Source organism: Ptychodera flava (genome assembly GCF_041260155.1).
Source record: "Ptychodera flava strain L36383 chromosome 23 unlocalized genomic scaffold, AS_Pfla_20210202 Scaffold_23__1_contigs__length_28996876_pilon, whole genome shotgun sequence".
Lineage (NCBI taxonomy): Eukaryota > Metazoa > Hemichordata > Enteropneusta > Ptychoderidae > Ptychodera > Ptychodera flava.
In genome coordinates, this window is record NW_027248277.1 from 20,898,424 (window position 1) to 20,913,391 (window position 14,968).

The window sequence follows — 14,968 nt, forward strand, 5'->3', positions numbered from 1 at the left end:
AGCAGATTCTAAAATTCACCTTAGAGTCATGTATCCAGATGTTAGGTTGAACATCTATGAAAAAGTTGAGAGGATATTACTACATCCAACACGCACTCACCCTACGACACATTCAACTATACTACACTGTAAAAAGAAAAAACTTCTCACACAATAAATTTTGTTAACTAAAAAACACAATATATTACTGCAGAATAAAACAGTATCTCTACTATAATAAACATACAATCTTTGTACTTTATACATAAAATGAGCTGTAAAATATATTCTTTTTGGCATATATGTACAGTACACTCTAATTCAAAACATTCCCTGACAATGGAATTTAGATTGAAAAATGGTAAATTGTCTCTTTAAAGAAGATCATACAGATCACAATTTTTTTAAATGTGTACCAAATAGAAACTGAGTGGTGAAAAAATATTAAAGTCTCATAGATAGTTAACTATGAAAAACTTATTCAAAAAATTTTGTAATTTTTGTGACATATATACTTTTGTTGACGAATAAAATTCACTTTAAACATTTCAAAATACCTTTCCGATTGAATGTGTATGGAAAACAGAAGAGTTTTAACTTAATGTTGTATTATTACATGTTCAAATCAAAACGCAAAATCATCGAAAAACATTGTCCAGAGCTACAAAAAAATAAAAACTTCATGGGATGACCTTGACTTAACAGCGATATTTGAACAGACACTTAGTGTTCAGTCCAACTTCAAAAAGCAAACAACTAAACACAACCACATTCCACATCACTTGGATGATAGATTAGTTCCGCCGAGTCCTAAATATTGTTTCCACCGTAAGATACTGACAACTGTGACGAAAATAACTCTGCCATGTCCGATTTGTCCAATGCACAGCATGCAGTGGAGTTTCTATCATAAGAACCAATGCAATGATCGATAGGGACAGTCTCACTTCTTGTCATCATGATGTTCTCAATGAACAGTGGTTGGTTTGAAATGGTCCTCTGTGGCATGGAAAGTGTCAAAGCAGCAAACTCTAGCTTGAAACTTAACTGAAATCCCGCGGAATTATCCAAGGTCATTTGAGTGTATAACGGACATCCATGATCCACTGAATGTGTTTAACTTACATAAACTCTCGGTGTCGAACGGAGGCAATGTGTCCTTCATCAACAACAATTGTACTCCCAAAACTCTTCTTTGTTCCCTTAATCGTCGGATGACAGAAATAGTCTACAATTTCTCCCCAAAACGGCAGGTAAAAACGTTGTAAATTTGACTGCTGAAGCAGTGCATGATCCATGACTTGCTAAGGTGCAGTGGAATTCAAATGCTGGTGTTGGCCAAATTAGCCAATCAAGTGTCTCTCTTCACGACATGTGATCTTGTAAGGTCGAAGTTCAAATACATAATAGGCTGTGTGACTGTGACCTCGATGCTCTCATTTATCTGAAACGTCAGTTTCTCGAGAAATGGGAGAGTATATTACTTTTTTACAACTTTTATGCACTTGAAATCAATCATTTGAAGACATTTGGTGTCAGCTGGGATCCATGGTCTTTGGACATGTGTAATAATGCAAGTAATCATTTATAGCCGTGGCAATGACTTTTCCCTGCTCTGAGCGTACTCAGTACTGGTATGACAGTGTGAATGTGTTTTGGCGGACACATGACAGGTACTTTCAGTGGTTACGACTAGTGAACGGAACAAAAAGTCTTTAAATGGATTCTAGTACCATTTTTGGATCCTTATCATTTAAAATATGTCCAAGGAAATTGTTTGAAAAATGGCAGCTTAGTTGACTTTTGATGTTTTTCATTCATGATGTTGCAATGGTTTGATATGGAGGTAGCTACCTCAATGGTTTTTATAAATTTGTGCATTCCACGCGTAACCTAATTCATATGTGTTTAACAACCGAGAGTATTTAAAAAAATTTTGAATAAAAAAGAATTAATTTGTCATTTTGTACAATGAACACAGGGTACGTAGTTCGATCATTGTTTCAATTCTGTGACAAAACAGTGCCACGTGGGACAGCTAAAAAAAATCTGAAATTCGTACCAAACTTGATTTGTATTTCACATATATCTACAAGCTTGGTACAAATGTCACAACTACCATGGTGAAAATCCCATAGTGTGTACCAAACTAGTACAAACTTGGTGCATATTTCACATGTTCAATTAAAGTGTGTATCAAATTTGTAACATATATGTACTAATATGTAGTAAGTTTTGATCTTTCGTACGGGCTATATCTTTCTGATCTTTGGACCAGAGAACTGTCAACCTCTGACCTTTCAACTTGTGAACTGTCACCTTCTGACCTCTGAACTTGTGCAGTTGTCATCAATATATTCCCAAATGCTGGAGGTTCCTCAGCATGTGTGTGTTGGCCTTGGGAGTCTCTGAGTGGGTACGCCTCTGATGAGAAGGGATACGTTTCCATGGGCTCTTGGAAATATGTTCCATATGGGGGACGTAAGAAGTTATGGGCTTGCCGGCTTCCCAAGGTGTAGGAATGACCTGAAAAAGAGGGTAGATGGTGTTAACCTTACAATTCCTGTCATTGATATATATCTGCCTTTGACTTTGGACCTTTCTGTTAACTGTACACTTGTATATTTCAAACGTTACGCTGAATTTTTTACACCAAGCTCGAGAATAAGGTACTTTTCAAAAAATCGCCAAATATTTTAGAGTCTGTTGACAATCTCCAAATTTGGCAAAAATATTGTTTATAACCCAAGGCACATATTCATCTAAATTTTAAACATTATCAATCTTGCGTTGCATAGGTGTCAAAATTAAAGTTCAGGTCAAATTGCAGAGAACTGAAAACACACCTGTATCTTACGCTCAAAAATGTCACTGAGTTCAACTTCAAATCGCCTGAAAAATACTTTACAGGTAAGAATAGATAACTAACCTGTGAAGCAAAGATCATGTGGATTGATCGAGTCAAGCAGTCAAAATTGCTGTTTCAAAGTGGTACACTCAGACATGGCAAATTCGCAACTCACTCAGTGGCAGAAAGTAACGGTCTCGTCATTTACATGAAAATAATATTTAATCACATGCAAATGTGGGCTTGGCTGTCCGACTCGGTATCGTATTTGTGAGCATTCCTGACAAATTCAAAGGCAAGGGGCACAAATTAAAGGAATGCAAAAAAATCCAGACCAGTAATAAAAAAGAATAATTTATAAATAAAGAGATGGATTGGAAAATTTACATGAACTTTTGCAAAGATACCAGAATAGCTGATGTCATATGCTGGTAATTACCAGTATATTGATTGCGCCAATACAGTAATTTGATTGGTCTAGACGTGAAAAGAACCATGGTATATTCGTGATATGAGCTCTTGGCAATAGCAAAAATCCTTTTATAGTGTTCCATGCCAGAATTTCAATATACTGTTATGATATAATAATAGCAATAAAGCACACCAAGCGACAGTATCCCCTCATTTTTGACCAGATCACTTCATAAGCACTCAATATCACTCGTGCATATATGTCATGATATGGTCAAAATCTTGTAGTATCCATATTGCTGGGTGTGCTTTTTTGCTTAATTCCACAACAGCATTATTGTGAAAGAGATTTTCGACCTCAGTCACACATCCGGATGCGCTATTTTGCGGGTTGCGGGCTGCGGGTTGCGGGCATGAAAAACTGTGTGTTTTTTGCTATCATTTTCGCTAGTAGTTAGAATAAATGCTAAATAGTATCTAAATGTATTTGTTTATGGAATAAAAGCCGTGAACTTCTTGAATAATGCCGTTATTTTAGCTTGCATCTGGTAAAGCGCCACCAACGTCAGAATAGTCCATTTAATTCCCATCCGACATTCTCCGTTGCACAGCGCACTGCCGATCGAAGCTTTCGAAATGATATGACTGAACACGGATGAGTAATAATGTGAACACAAGACAGATTTCACAACAACTCGCTTTATTAACTTTTTATGTTATGATTTGGATGGATAGTTTAAAAGTAAGTTTCGGATCGTTGACAGCACAGATGCACTGGGAGATGAACTTCAGTTCGTTGAATCTCGACACGCCTAATTTGTTACTTTTTCATAGAATGCCATGCCCTTCTTACACTTCAGATTAGTTCAACCGCCGATAAAAGCACAATTTTCAAAATTGTTTTCAATGCCGTTTAAAATTATTTTATTGTGGTGAACACGATTATAGTCCTAGAAAACTTTTCATAGTCACGCTGGATCAAATGCATGGAGCGACTATCATACTGCAGGTGCGAGTCATAGAATACGTTCATTATATTAGGAGATACACAATTATTGAGAGCTGCAGAACACAAACTCATCCAAAAATATTCCTATTAGATCGATTCCTGAAAATAAGTCAACGCTGAAATTCTTGCGTAAAATGTTAGCGGAATGTCGTTCTTTGCGGTAGCGACCTCGGTTGAACCGAAACGGCTAAATTGAAGTCCTTTGTTGTACATCTTTTTCTTTTTAAAGATTTCATGAAAAATACATGGCATTTAAATACATATCACTTCTACACTTTTGAAGTCAAATCTTTTCTTACACATTGTATTTAAGTAGGTTTAATTTTCTGTATGTGTTGCCCTAGAACCGAATTGTGAATGGATGCATTACAAAGAATTTACTTCCTGGCCTGATACTACATTTCCGAGGCGCAAATTTTTTTTGTCAGTCTGATATTATTTCTCACTCACATCCATGGCAAGAAAGAAAAGTGATTTCAGATCCCTAATTATTTGTAATGGCCAGGCAGCTCGGAATAAATAAATTGGTCCTCGGAATCGCCGCTTTTAGTTTAGCAGATTTTGATTTTTTTCAGAAACATGACGTATTTTCACCCACTTGGTTTGGTCTGTTATAGCATCTTTAGTCCAAAAAATCAAGTTTACAGCATTTATGTTTTCAACAGCCTTCAAATGTACAGTATTATGTTAAAATACACCATATAGTTGTGTTTCATTAATTTTAACCATCTTGACCTGATGGTGAAATATGGACTTGGCAGGAAAAGGGATACTGTACGATAGACCTGATCATGATTATTGATAATAGACACCTCTAAAGGTTTTATTTCTTATATACTAAATGCCATATTACATATATTAGAAATCTAGCCATAATTCTAAAAACCCGCAGCCCGCACTTTAGCAGATACCTCACACATCAGTATTCATGCAATATGGATAGCATGATTAAGAAGTAGGTCAACTGGAACTCCCTAGCCAAGTGTACAAAATCAAAAGAGAATTTGCTTCACTACAACACTAATGTCTGTTGGTGAGTCATGTGACACCATAAACAGTATTTGTGGTATCTTGTTGAGGGGCCTAATTATTTATTCAGCTCTGTATACGTGTTTCATGTTGGTTAACTGACACACCTAAGCACAATGGCTGCTGCACCTGAACGCAAAGTTTTGGAAGAAATTGGTGAAGATTTCCTGTGCTGTACCATCTGTCTGGAGCAGTTCAAGTCTCCTAAAATTCTACCATGTCTGCATACATTCTGTGAGCAGTGTTTAGTCACACTGGTTGAGAAGACTGGATCTCTAAACTGTCCAGAATGTCGACAGCAATATCAGCTTCCTGTTGGAGGAGTGCCAGCCATAAAAGGCAACTTCTTTATGAGCAATCTGATTGAGATATTCAAGCAACGACTGGAGTCTATGCAGGGAACTGAGATCAAATGTGGAGGCTGCCAACAGAATACATCCACTCACAGGTGTGTGGAGTGCAAACTCCATTTCTGTGACAACTGTAAAAGGGCACATGAAAATGTTCCAATGACACAGACACATCAACTTATGACCATTGGAGAATATGAAACAGCAATGTCAACCAGTCCTGTGACTCTTCAAGCAGTGGAATATTGCAGTGTTCATACTAAGAATGAAATTGAATTCTACTGTGAAACCTGTCAGGTACCTGTCTGTTCAAACTGCACCATAGTCAAACACCGCATACCAGAACATGTACACAGAGACTTGAACGATGCAGCAGATGAGTATCTTACAGAATTGAAAGCCATGGTTGACAAACTGAAAGTGAAAGAACAGGAAGCTGAAAAAAACAAAACCCTGGCCAAGCAGATACACACTGGTCTTACAGAGCAGTGCAGCAGAGAAGAAAGGAAGGTGAGAATGAAAGCAGAAGAAATCATCAAGAAAATAAAGAGAGAAGAGCAGAGACTGATAGATGAACTGAAAAACAATTACAAAATGAAAATTAAAAGAGCAGCTGCTGATATCGATGAAATGGAATTAAAACATGGGAATATTAAGAGTGCAGGCAATTACATAGAGACACTGATGCATCATGGGAATGCTGCTCAACTTCTCTCCACAAAGGGTGATGTTGGTACTCGTATCAAGCAACTGATTACCATGGAAACTACAGAGAAAGCTGAACATGACGACTTTATATTCACACCACATGATGAATTCTGTGAGCATGGAATTCTGGGAATGCTGAAATCTGATGTGTGTATGTCAAAGTGTACAGTTGAAAACATTCCAAAACAACTCTGGAAAGGTGACTCTGCAGACCTACTGATCACAACCAGAGATTCCACAGGAAAACAAGTCATCCCAAAACAACAAGTGAAAGCCAAGGTAAGAAAACCTGATGCATCATGGGAAGACATCAATGTAGCTGATAACAGAGATGGTACACACAGAGTTACAGTGGCTGGACAATTGGATGGAAAATATCAAGTTACCATGACAATAGAAGATCAACCAATACCAGGCTGTCCTGTCATCATACCTGTCATCAAAGGATTGGTGAAGACCATTGGCTATCAAGGAAGTGCTGAGGGACAGTACAACGAACCTTATAGTGTGGCCATAAACAAAGACAGAGACATCCTCACTGCTGACAGAGACAATAATAGGTTGCAGATAACCACCAGAGAGGGAACATGTAAGAAAATTTTGGAATTCGAACAGTTTAAGAAGCCTTTCAGACCATGTGATATAGCTATATCAAGTGATAATACATACAATAGTTTAGATGACAACAATAAGCAAGTAGTTGTTAGTGATGAGAATGGACATGTCATCAGATGCTTTGGACAAAATGAGTTGAAAAATCCATGGGGTATTGGGATTAGTCCTGTAGATGGCAATGTCTATGTGACAGACAGTGGTGGAAAGTGTGTCAGGGTCTATACACAGCATGGCAAATACCTCAGATCATTTGGGTCAGAAGGTAAAGGTCAAGGTCAAGGGCAAGGGCAATTCAATCATCCCTGGGGTGTAGTCATAGCAACAACTGGAATGGTATTTGTGGCAGACTACGATAACAAGCGTATCCAGGTATTCAATGCACATGACCAGTATTTGTATTCCTTTGATTGTCAGAGTGGGGATGGTCAGATGAGAATGCCCACGGGAATAGCAATTGAAAATGATAAATATGTCTATGTTGCCACTGTGCTCCCTAGTAGTCTACTGAAGTTTGAGAGTAGTGGTAAGTTTGTTTGTCCTATTGATAGTGATAGTGATAGGCTGGACCGCCCCACTGGTATAGCACTGACAGATGATGTACCTTGCAGGGTGGTTGTAGCTGATTACTACAACCACTGCATCAAAGTGTTTGTACAGTGATAGCATCACAATAAATTGCACCAGATTGTGTTGTGTTGATTGATATTGGTCAAATCTAAAGACAAAGATCCAGTGACATTTTGGTGTCCATGATTTCTTTTCTAATACTTTCGGATATATTGACGTAATCTGTGCTGTAAACCAATTCGTTGACTAAGTTTTTTTGCATAAATTATCTATATGGACATTCCATGATAACGTTTCATCAAGTGTTACCCCTAACATTACACCACATTGTACTTGAGGAATGAAAGTGTCAGCAATCTGTACAGATAATGAACTGTGAGTTTCATTTAAACGACTGCGCTTAGAATGGGTTGTAATCAAAAGGCATTTTGATTTTCTTGCATTAATTCGCATATGATTTGTAGTAATCCAATTTGAAATAGGAATGATATCTTTTCGTATTGCATCGTTAACATCACTAATGCATTTTCCCTTTGATAACATTGTTTGGTCATCTGCATACATTTGTAAGGTAGAAGAATCAACAAATAAAGACATGTCATTCATAAAATCATGAATAAAAAGAGGTCCTAAAATTGAGCCTTGTGGAACGCCTACTGTAACATCATGTCTAACAGAAATACTACCCATGTAGTCAACAACTTGCTGGCGATTTGTCAGATAAGAGTTAAACCAGTTAACAGTACAGTCAGACAATCCATAAGTGTATTTTAGAATGGTGAAAATGATTAGATTAAGGTGCAGCCAACGGAGCTATTCATCGAAAAAGCTATTCCAGGAGCAATTTTTGAGGGCAGGGGAAATTTTAATTTTGCTAGGGCAGGGGACATGTTTTTAGGTGGTAGGGGAGCAAATTTTAGTTTTTTTTGTAGGGCAGGGCGGATATCGGTTGATTGTTCTGGGGACAGGGCTTGGCGAAAAACTTTTTGAGGGGAATTGTTTCCAGGGCAGGGGAAAGTGGCAAGTTTTTTTCGCCACAGGGCGAGGGAGCTTCAAATATTCACAGTGGGGAGGGGAAACAGGCAAAAATAAGTGGGGAGTGGGTAAAAATTAAGTTTGAGTGTGGGAGGGTAAGTCGAAAAATTTCTGTGGGAGGGCAAATTATGAACAGCTAATTAATTACCCTTTTGACTTAAAATTAGTCAGTTCACATTACTTGTCATGCACGATATATCTTATCATAGTAAGGACCTTTTTAAAAGTGCATTGTTCGTTAGCTGCACCTGTTAGATTGCAATGGTTGATTTTTTTCTTCTTTTGCTGACAACTCAATCACAAGATTCAATCATTTGCTGAGGACTGGCAAGAATGAATTTCCATACAATAGCATTGGATTTAGGCTTTTTCTTTTGGTAAAATACTTCACAATGTAAACAGGCAAAACAAAGTCTTGTTCATGTTTTGATCAAGCTTTAATATATAATTTTCCTGGTTTTTAGTTTGTTTTTTTTTGCACAGAGTTAAAATATTGACAAGTTTTAGAGACATTTTTACTTTTACTTCATACATGAACAAAGTTTGTATTCGCATCATATGCTTCCATTTTCAGAAAAGTGATTTTCTTTTGTCTTTGGGTACCGGTAGATGGGGTAATTATGTGTACATAATTTTCCCTCTCTTTACTTTGGGACATTAAAGGTAGAATGATATTTGGACTCTCAGTTTTACAATTCTTTTCTGACCAACCACTTGTAGGGGCTCATGTTCAAGCTTTTGAAGTAAGAATCATTTTCACCATTCTAAAACACACCAATTGTGATCCATTTCCTTTTCAAAACTTTTTAACTTTTATAAACATTGAACCACTGAATTTTACCACCACACTCACTCTTAAGGTATGTTATGAGATTGAGCTTTGTACTATATAAGATGACGTGGCACACTGCCAGTCCTGTGACCCACGGTTCCTCCTTAAAATATTATGGCATCTCTGAATACTGCTCTCTTAGCATTTCTTTTGTGGAGGGACCGTGATGTACAGAACACGGATGTGCATATGACAAGATGGTAGAATTCGGAGAGAAAATTTGACCAAGCTATATAGGAAAAGGCAGCTTGTGGTATGTGACGTTTTCCCCTCTTTCATTTGCAGAAATAAAAGCAGAAATTATTAAACTACAAAGTGCAAGATGACAATACTGTGGTTTGGATAATGTATGTTGTCAAGAGTGTACCGGTATGTTTTCTGTGTGACTTTAAAACATTTTGTAATCATGTAAGAGAAGAATATCCATTTCAATCCTCAAAAGGACCTGGGATCAGATTTCTCACTGAAGTTGGAGATATGTTTTAAGTTGCAAGCTTGCAGCTCTTGTGATACAAAATATCCAAAATGAGTCTGAGAAATCTTATCCCAGGTCCTTGGGAGTGAGATTGTATTTATCCCTCACCTGGAATGAGTATTCTCCTACTGAAGGCACTTCCCAGCATGGATCCGGATATACTGACATGGTCTTCAGACAATGCATCTATGGTATCTGTCTCTGTCTGTCACAGTCAAATCATATCGTATCATATTATAGTTTGGATGAAATCTTGGAAATCAAATCGTATTTCTAAAAATGTCAAGATATATCATACATTAATCAAGCATATGTCAAATTACAACAATAGCATATGTCAAATTGCCATGAATATTAGCTGCGTTGGATCATGGTCCACAAACCATAATTGTACCAGCATGTAAATTTTCAAACCATGAAAACTTTGATTATTATATTACTTATCAATAGTGGTAGTGAGAATAATGTCCAATGAAATTGTGTTGTAAAAGAATGCTGTTTTATTGTGACAGTTATGAGAGAGAGAGAGAAAGAGAGAGAGAGAGAGAGAGAGGCACAAACTGGAAGTAGACAAAGTGAGAGAGAAGACGGGGGCTGAACAGACCGTGATTAAAAAAGAGGAAGATGATAAGGAGAAAGCTGGGAGAGGTAAGACAGAAGGGGTTAAGGGACACAGACAGAGACACAGAGAAAGATAGGGAGGCAAGTTTAAGGTAGAGAGCACACCAGTATTGCTCACCTTGTTTACTTGATGTCCACCACAGACCATGAGAATACAAAACACCATTGCTACAGTACAACTGAATCCACCACAGCAAAGATGACAACCTCTGTGTACAGGATATCAACAATGGTGTCTGTGATCACATGACAACTGGACGTATACCAAAAAACGTCACCTGTTCAGTTTCTGTGGGGGAGAAAATGAAAAATATCAATCACAGTGCTGTTATATGTGTTATTGCCCAAGGGTATATGCCATGTTTATTGATGTTTTCCTTTCACAATAACTTTTTCTGCTTCTTCATCACATATTGAAAAGTATATATGTGTTTATGATGGTATGTCAATTATACACTGATTGACTGATGTTGAAGCCTCTGCAAATTAAATCAAGGTAGGATGCACATATGGATTCAAAAGTTTAAGCAAAACTTCATTTTTCACTATCGAGGTGTATGCCAACATGTAGTTGCCATATAAACATTGCCCTCATAATTTTACAACAGAACTAACAAGTTTCATGACAAAACAGCTTCTTCAAACAATAAACTTTCATGTGCTATTGATGATTGAATATTAGTTTATCATGATATTAATTTCAAATTATATAATTAGGCGTGAATAAGATATCAAAATTGTTATGTTAGGTATATGAAACTCTATAGTTACAAACTTAGATGATAATGAATGAAGAACATTTTTGTGATTGCATTGTGTATTATAAAAATAAAATGAAAGCGAGGAACTGAGTAACATTACAACACAAAACTTTCTTTTTTATGCGTAAAATAACCAGTACTATGGTTCTACTCTACAATAAAAAGGACGCACTTTGTTCAAGAGATCAAGTACACCAAAAGAGATCATATAATGACGGTACAAACAAACACATATGCACAAACACGTACGGAAATATACGTACTTCTATTTGCACACATGGTTTTGATTGCACCGTTGTCCATTTGAATTCCTGGTTTGGACCATTATTTGTACTTCCCTTAAAATATAAAGATGGGAATTTTGGAATATCACTCACCTCCGACATCAATAATGTGAGATGTTGAGTTGACTGTTGATGGCAGATTGTCAATGACATAACACTGACATTGCTCTGTGGTTGGATGGGTGACACAGTGTGTGAAACTCTCCATGAATGGGATGACTTGTAGAGTGACAAGAACTGTTGTACACAGACACAGAAACACACTGAATGTTGTCAACATCACTGCTACACTGTAACAGTTGCATTGACTGGTTACACTGTTGCATTCTCTGTATACAATTTTTCATTAGCAAGCTACATTGGATTTATCTGGATACAATGTTGCTTTGACAATATGGTACGTTCAGATTGACGACTTTGCGTCGGCCCAGGTCCCGACCAGGGCCAGGGCCGACGTAAAAAACCAATGTGGACACGCTGAGTCGGCCCTGGGCCGACTCAGTTTGGTCCCGGTTAGAAGGGGGGGTTCAGGGCCGACGCAAAATTTGGTCCGACGCAAATCGCCAGTGTGGACACGTTACGTCGGCCCTGGTCCCAGTTGACCAGGCCTCCGCTATGGATCGAAGTTGAACTAGTCACCCTATTCGCACAAAACAAACGACGTTTGAAACTAAAGTTTACACCTATCGAAAGTTTTCAATCCAGTCTTTATATTTTAATATCATCCCATGTACGCTGAACTTCCCACCAACCTTTGTTCCGCAAACGAGACCATGTCATTCGATTCCACAGTGCACGTAATAGACTAGAGAGGCATGTCAAAATGCCGCACACTGGTTATTTCTCCACCGCGGTCTTATATATACCATATGCTCATCCAATAAATGGTGAAGATCTCTCCGATGATTAAAAGGGTGAAAGGTAGTCATATTTGCCCTTCTTGTGCGTAAAAACACAGGAAAATCATGAACAGTAGAAACAGCGTGCCATTCAAATGCGCCATTTTGAACTTTGACAGGTCAGAGGTCACAAAGGAAGGTAAAGTTACGTCGGGCCTAATTCTGGTACCGGTAGGTGTGGACACGGACCAAATTTAATCCCAAAAGGACAATTATTTTGCGTCGGCCCAAATTTCAGTTGGGTTGCCAATGTGAACAATTATTAAGATAATTGATTTGCTCACAGTCCCTCCATCATAGACTGTGCGATGCTGTTGCATTCATGATTACTTTCCTACAGCAAGCTTGTTTAACTCTTGGATATTGGGTTTATGTCAAGGTTAAATACAGACCAGAAGTTTGTCTGGAAATGGCGTCACATACTTGGCCAAGACAGTGATGTCCTTGAAGTCAGAACTGTTTTAATAGGTGACAGCCTGGACCCTCAATGGTCTACAGTGACAGCTAACAAATAAATATTTGCTCTCAGCCTTCTTTAAACATGAACAAGGCTCACTGATGTTGACAAGTTAACAGTGGAATGGCATTACCTTTTTTTTTGACAAAAACTTATTGTTTATTGCCTTTTCCAAATTTGCTATACTGTGAATACAGCATGGTTATTTTCATGTCTTGACAAATCAGATCACACTTTTTCCACCATTAATGTTATCCCATTACCATATATTTTAATATATCTACATGATGTCAAATCAGATAATGTATAAAACATATTCATGCATTTTTGAAACATGTTAAATGATATGTGATGAAGTTTGTACATACGTTGCAATGTGACAGAGAGTTGTGTACTTAAAGTTACTTTTCTACTGCTTCAACTAATTTAAAAGTCTTTGTTCACTCTTGGAATCACTTTCTGGTTCACTGAGACGTGTGACATTTGGTGTACTTATACAGAGCTTTCTCTCACCATGTATTGATGTAGCCATTAAACATCCACAATTGGTCATGCATCTACCAATGTTTACCGCCAGGAGTGCAGGCGTAAGGGGAATTTGATATTTTTTGAGCTAATATGTCAACTTGCCCACCCACAGGCTACAAAAACAGGTCCAATACCCAAGGGTGGGGAAAGATAGTTTGAATGTAGATAATTGAGGACTTGATAGAGTCAAGAGTCTAGACATGGTGGAATTCCCCTATCCCAGGATACGGTTTGTGATAAATATTCTCTGTCACCACTCACTCCCCACTTTGGTGGAAAACACTGATAGGTGCATCACTTTCAAAACTTTTCCATTATTCTGGTATGTTCTCATCAGACAGTCATCAAAACTACAGTGTTTATATTAAGAACCTCATATAATGTAACATAAATCATTCAAGAAACTACTATATCTACGTTACTGCATGGCAAACACCCATGTCACAATCAACATGCTGCACTCTAACAATTATTATAATAATAGCATTATTGTGTATTAAAGGGCCAAAAGCTATAATTGTAAATGATACGTTTGCTAGTTTTTTTTTTTTTGTCAATACTACGGTATGTTCTTGTTCTACTCCCAAAAAATATGTTCAAACAACAACTTTATTGTTTGTCAACACAGAGTCCATATGTGTACTATACACTGTTATTGTTTACATTTCAATACTAGTCCAGGTCAGAATTCACTTGTCAACTCTAACAATGCAGTCCGAGTTGACAAGCTGAATACTATGCAGCTCAACATGTTTTGAGGAGTAGAACAAGAAACTGTAATGGCATTAAAAAAATTGGTGAAAACAATTGTCCAAAGCTACAGCCACTGGCCCTTTAAAAAGTTCTCTTACAGTAAATGTAAAGGACATTTCATTCCGAACTGTGAAATAAAAGATGGCGACATTACTTCCTTCTTTAAGAAGACAAGGAAGGTGACATCATGACATTCTACACAGCACCACTTTATATGTTTGTTGTGGATATTAAAAGATCAAAATCATCAGCACGTCACTGAAAGATTGAACAGGTCACACAAGTAAGAAATATGGCACAAAATAAAATGTGTTGAACTTAGCATTCGAAAGCATTTGTACTTGCTGGTTAATTTGCTTGTTTGCGCCACCACCATTTGGGTATATGAAGTCTGTATATAAGCAACACATGTCCTTTTGTATTTCAAAGCACAACCATTGATATAGAAGAAGATCAAACGATCCATCTGAATGTTTTCAATGTGATACGCAAGCAGTTTTAAATTTCCACTCATATCACCAAGTTTTGTTGAAGAGATGCATTGTTTGTAAACCTGAAAATTGAACGTGGGCAGATGTAGCATACATAGCACTTTACCCTGTAACCCCTATTTCAATAATGTAGAGGTCTGGCTTTGCCATACAAAACAATACAATTGGACACAACCACTGAGGTGCAGGGGTTAATTCAGCTACGGCTGTCCCTGTACAGATATCTGATCTATAAGTGTCACAGGGATGTCATTTACACATCTTCCACTTGTACTGGATAAAGTTCTTTCTTCTGAAGTTTGTGTGACTGAATTTG

The 14,968-nt window shown here is 37.5% G+C and overlaps 2 protein-coding genes across 2 annotated transcripts in view; one reads left to right on the forward strand and one right to left on the reverse strand.

Moving 5' to 3' along the window:
* The window catches only part of LOC139123598 (tripartite motif-containing protein 2-like), a 104,456-nt gene that overhangs the window by 13,766 nt on the left and 75,722 nt on the right, over positions 1-14,968 (forward strand). The window lies entirely within an intron of this gene.
* On the reverse strand, positions 1,726-12,540 carry LOC139123596 (uncharacterized). Its single transcript, XM_070689762.1, has 4 exons — positions 11,618-12,540; positions 10,598-10,768; positions 9,967-10,063; positions 1,726-2,505 (listed from the first exon to the last, which is right to left on the reverse strand). The coding sequence occupies exons 2-4, from the start codon at positions 10,643-10,645 to the stop codon at positions 2,198-2,200; spliced, it is 453 nt and encodes a 150-aa protein (XP_070545863.1). The 5' UTR covers positions 10,646-10,768; positions 11,618-12,540; the 3' UTR covers positions 1,726-2,197.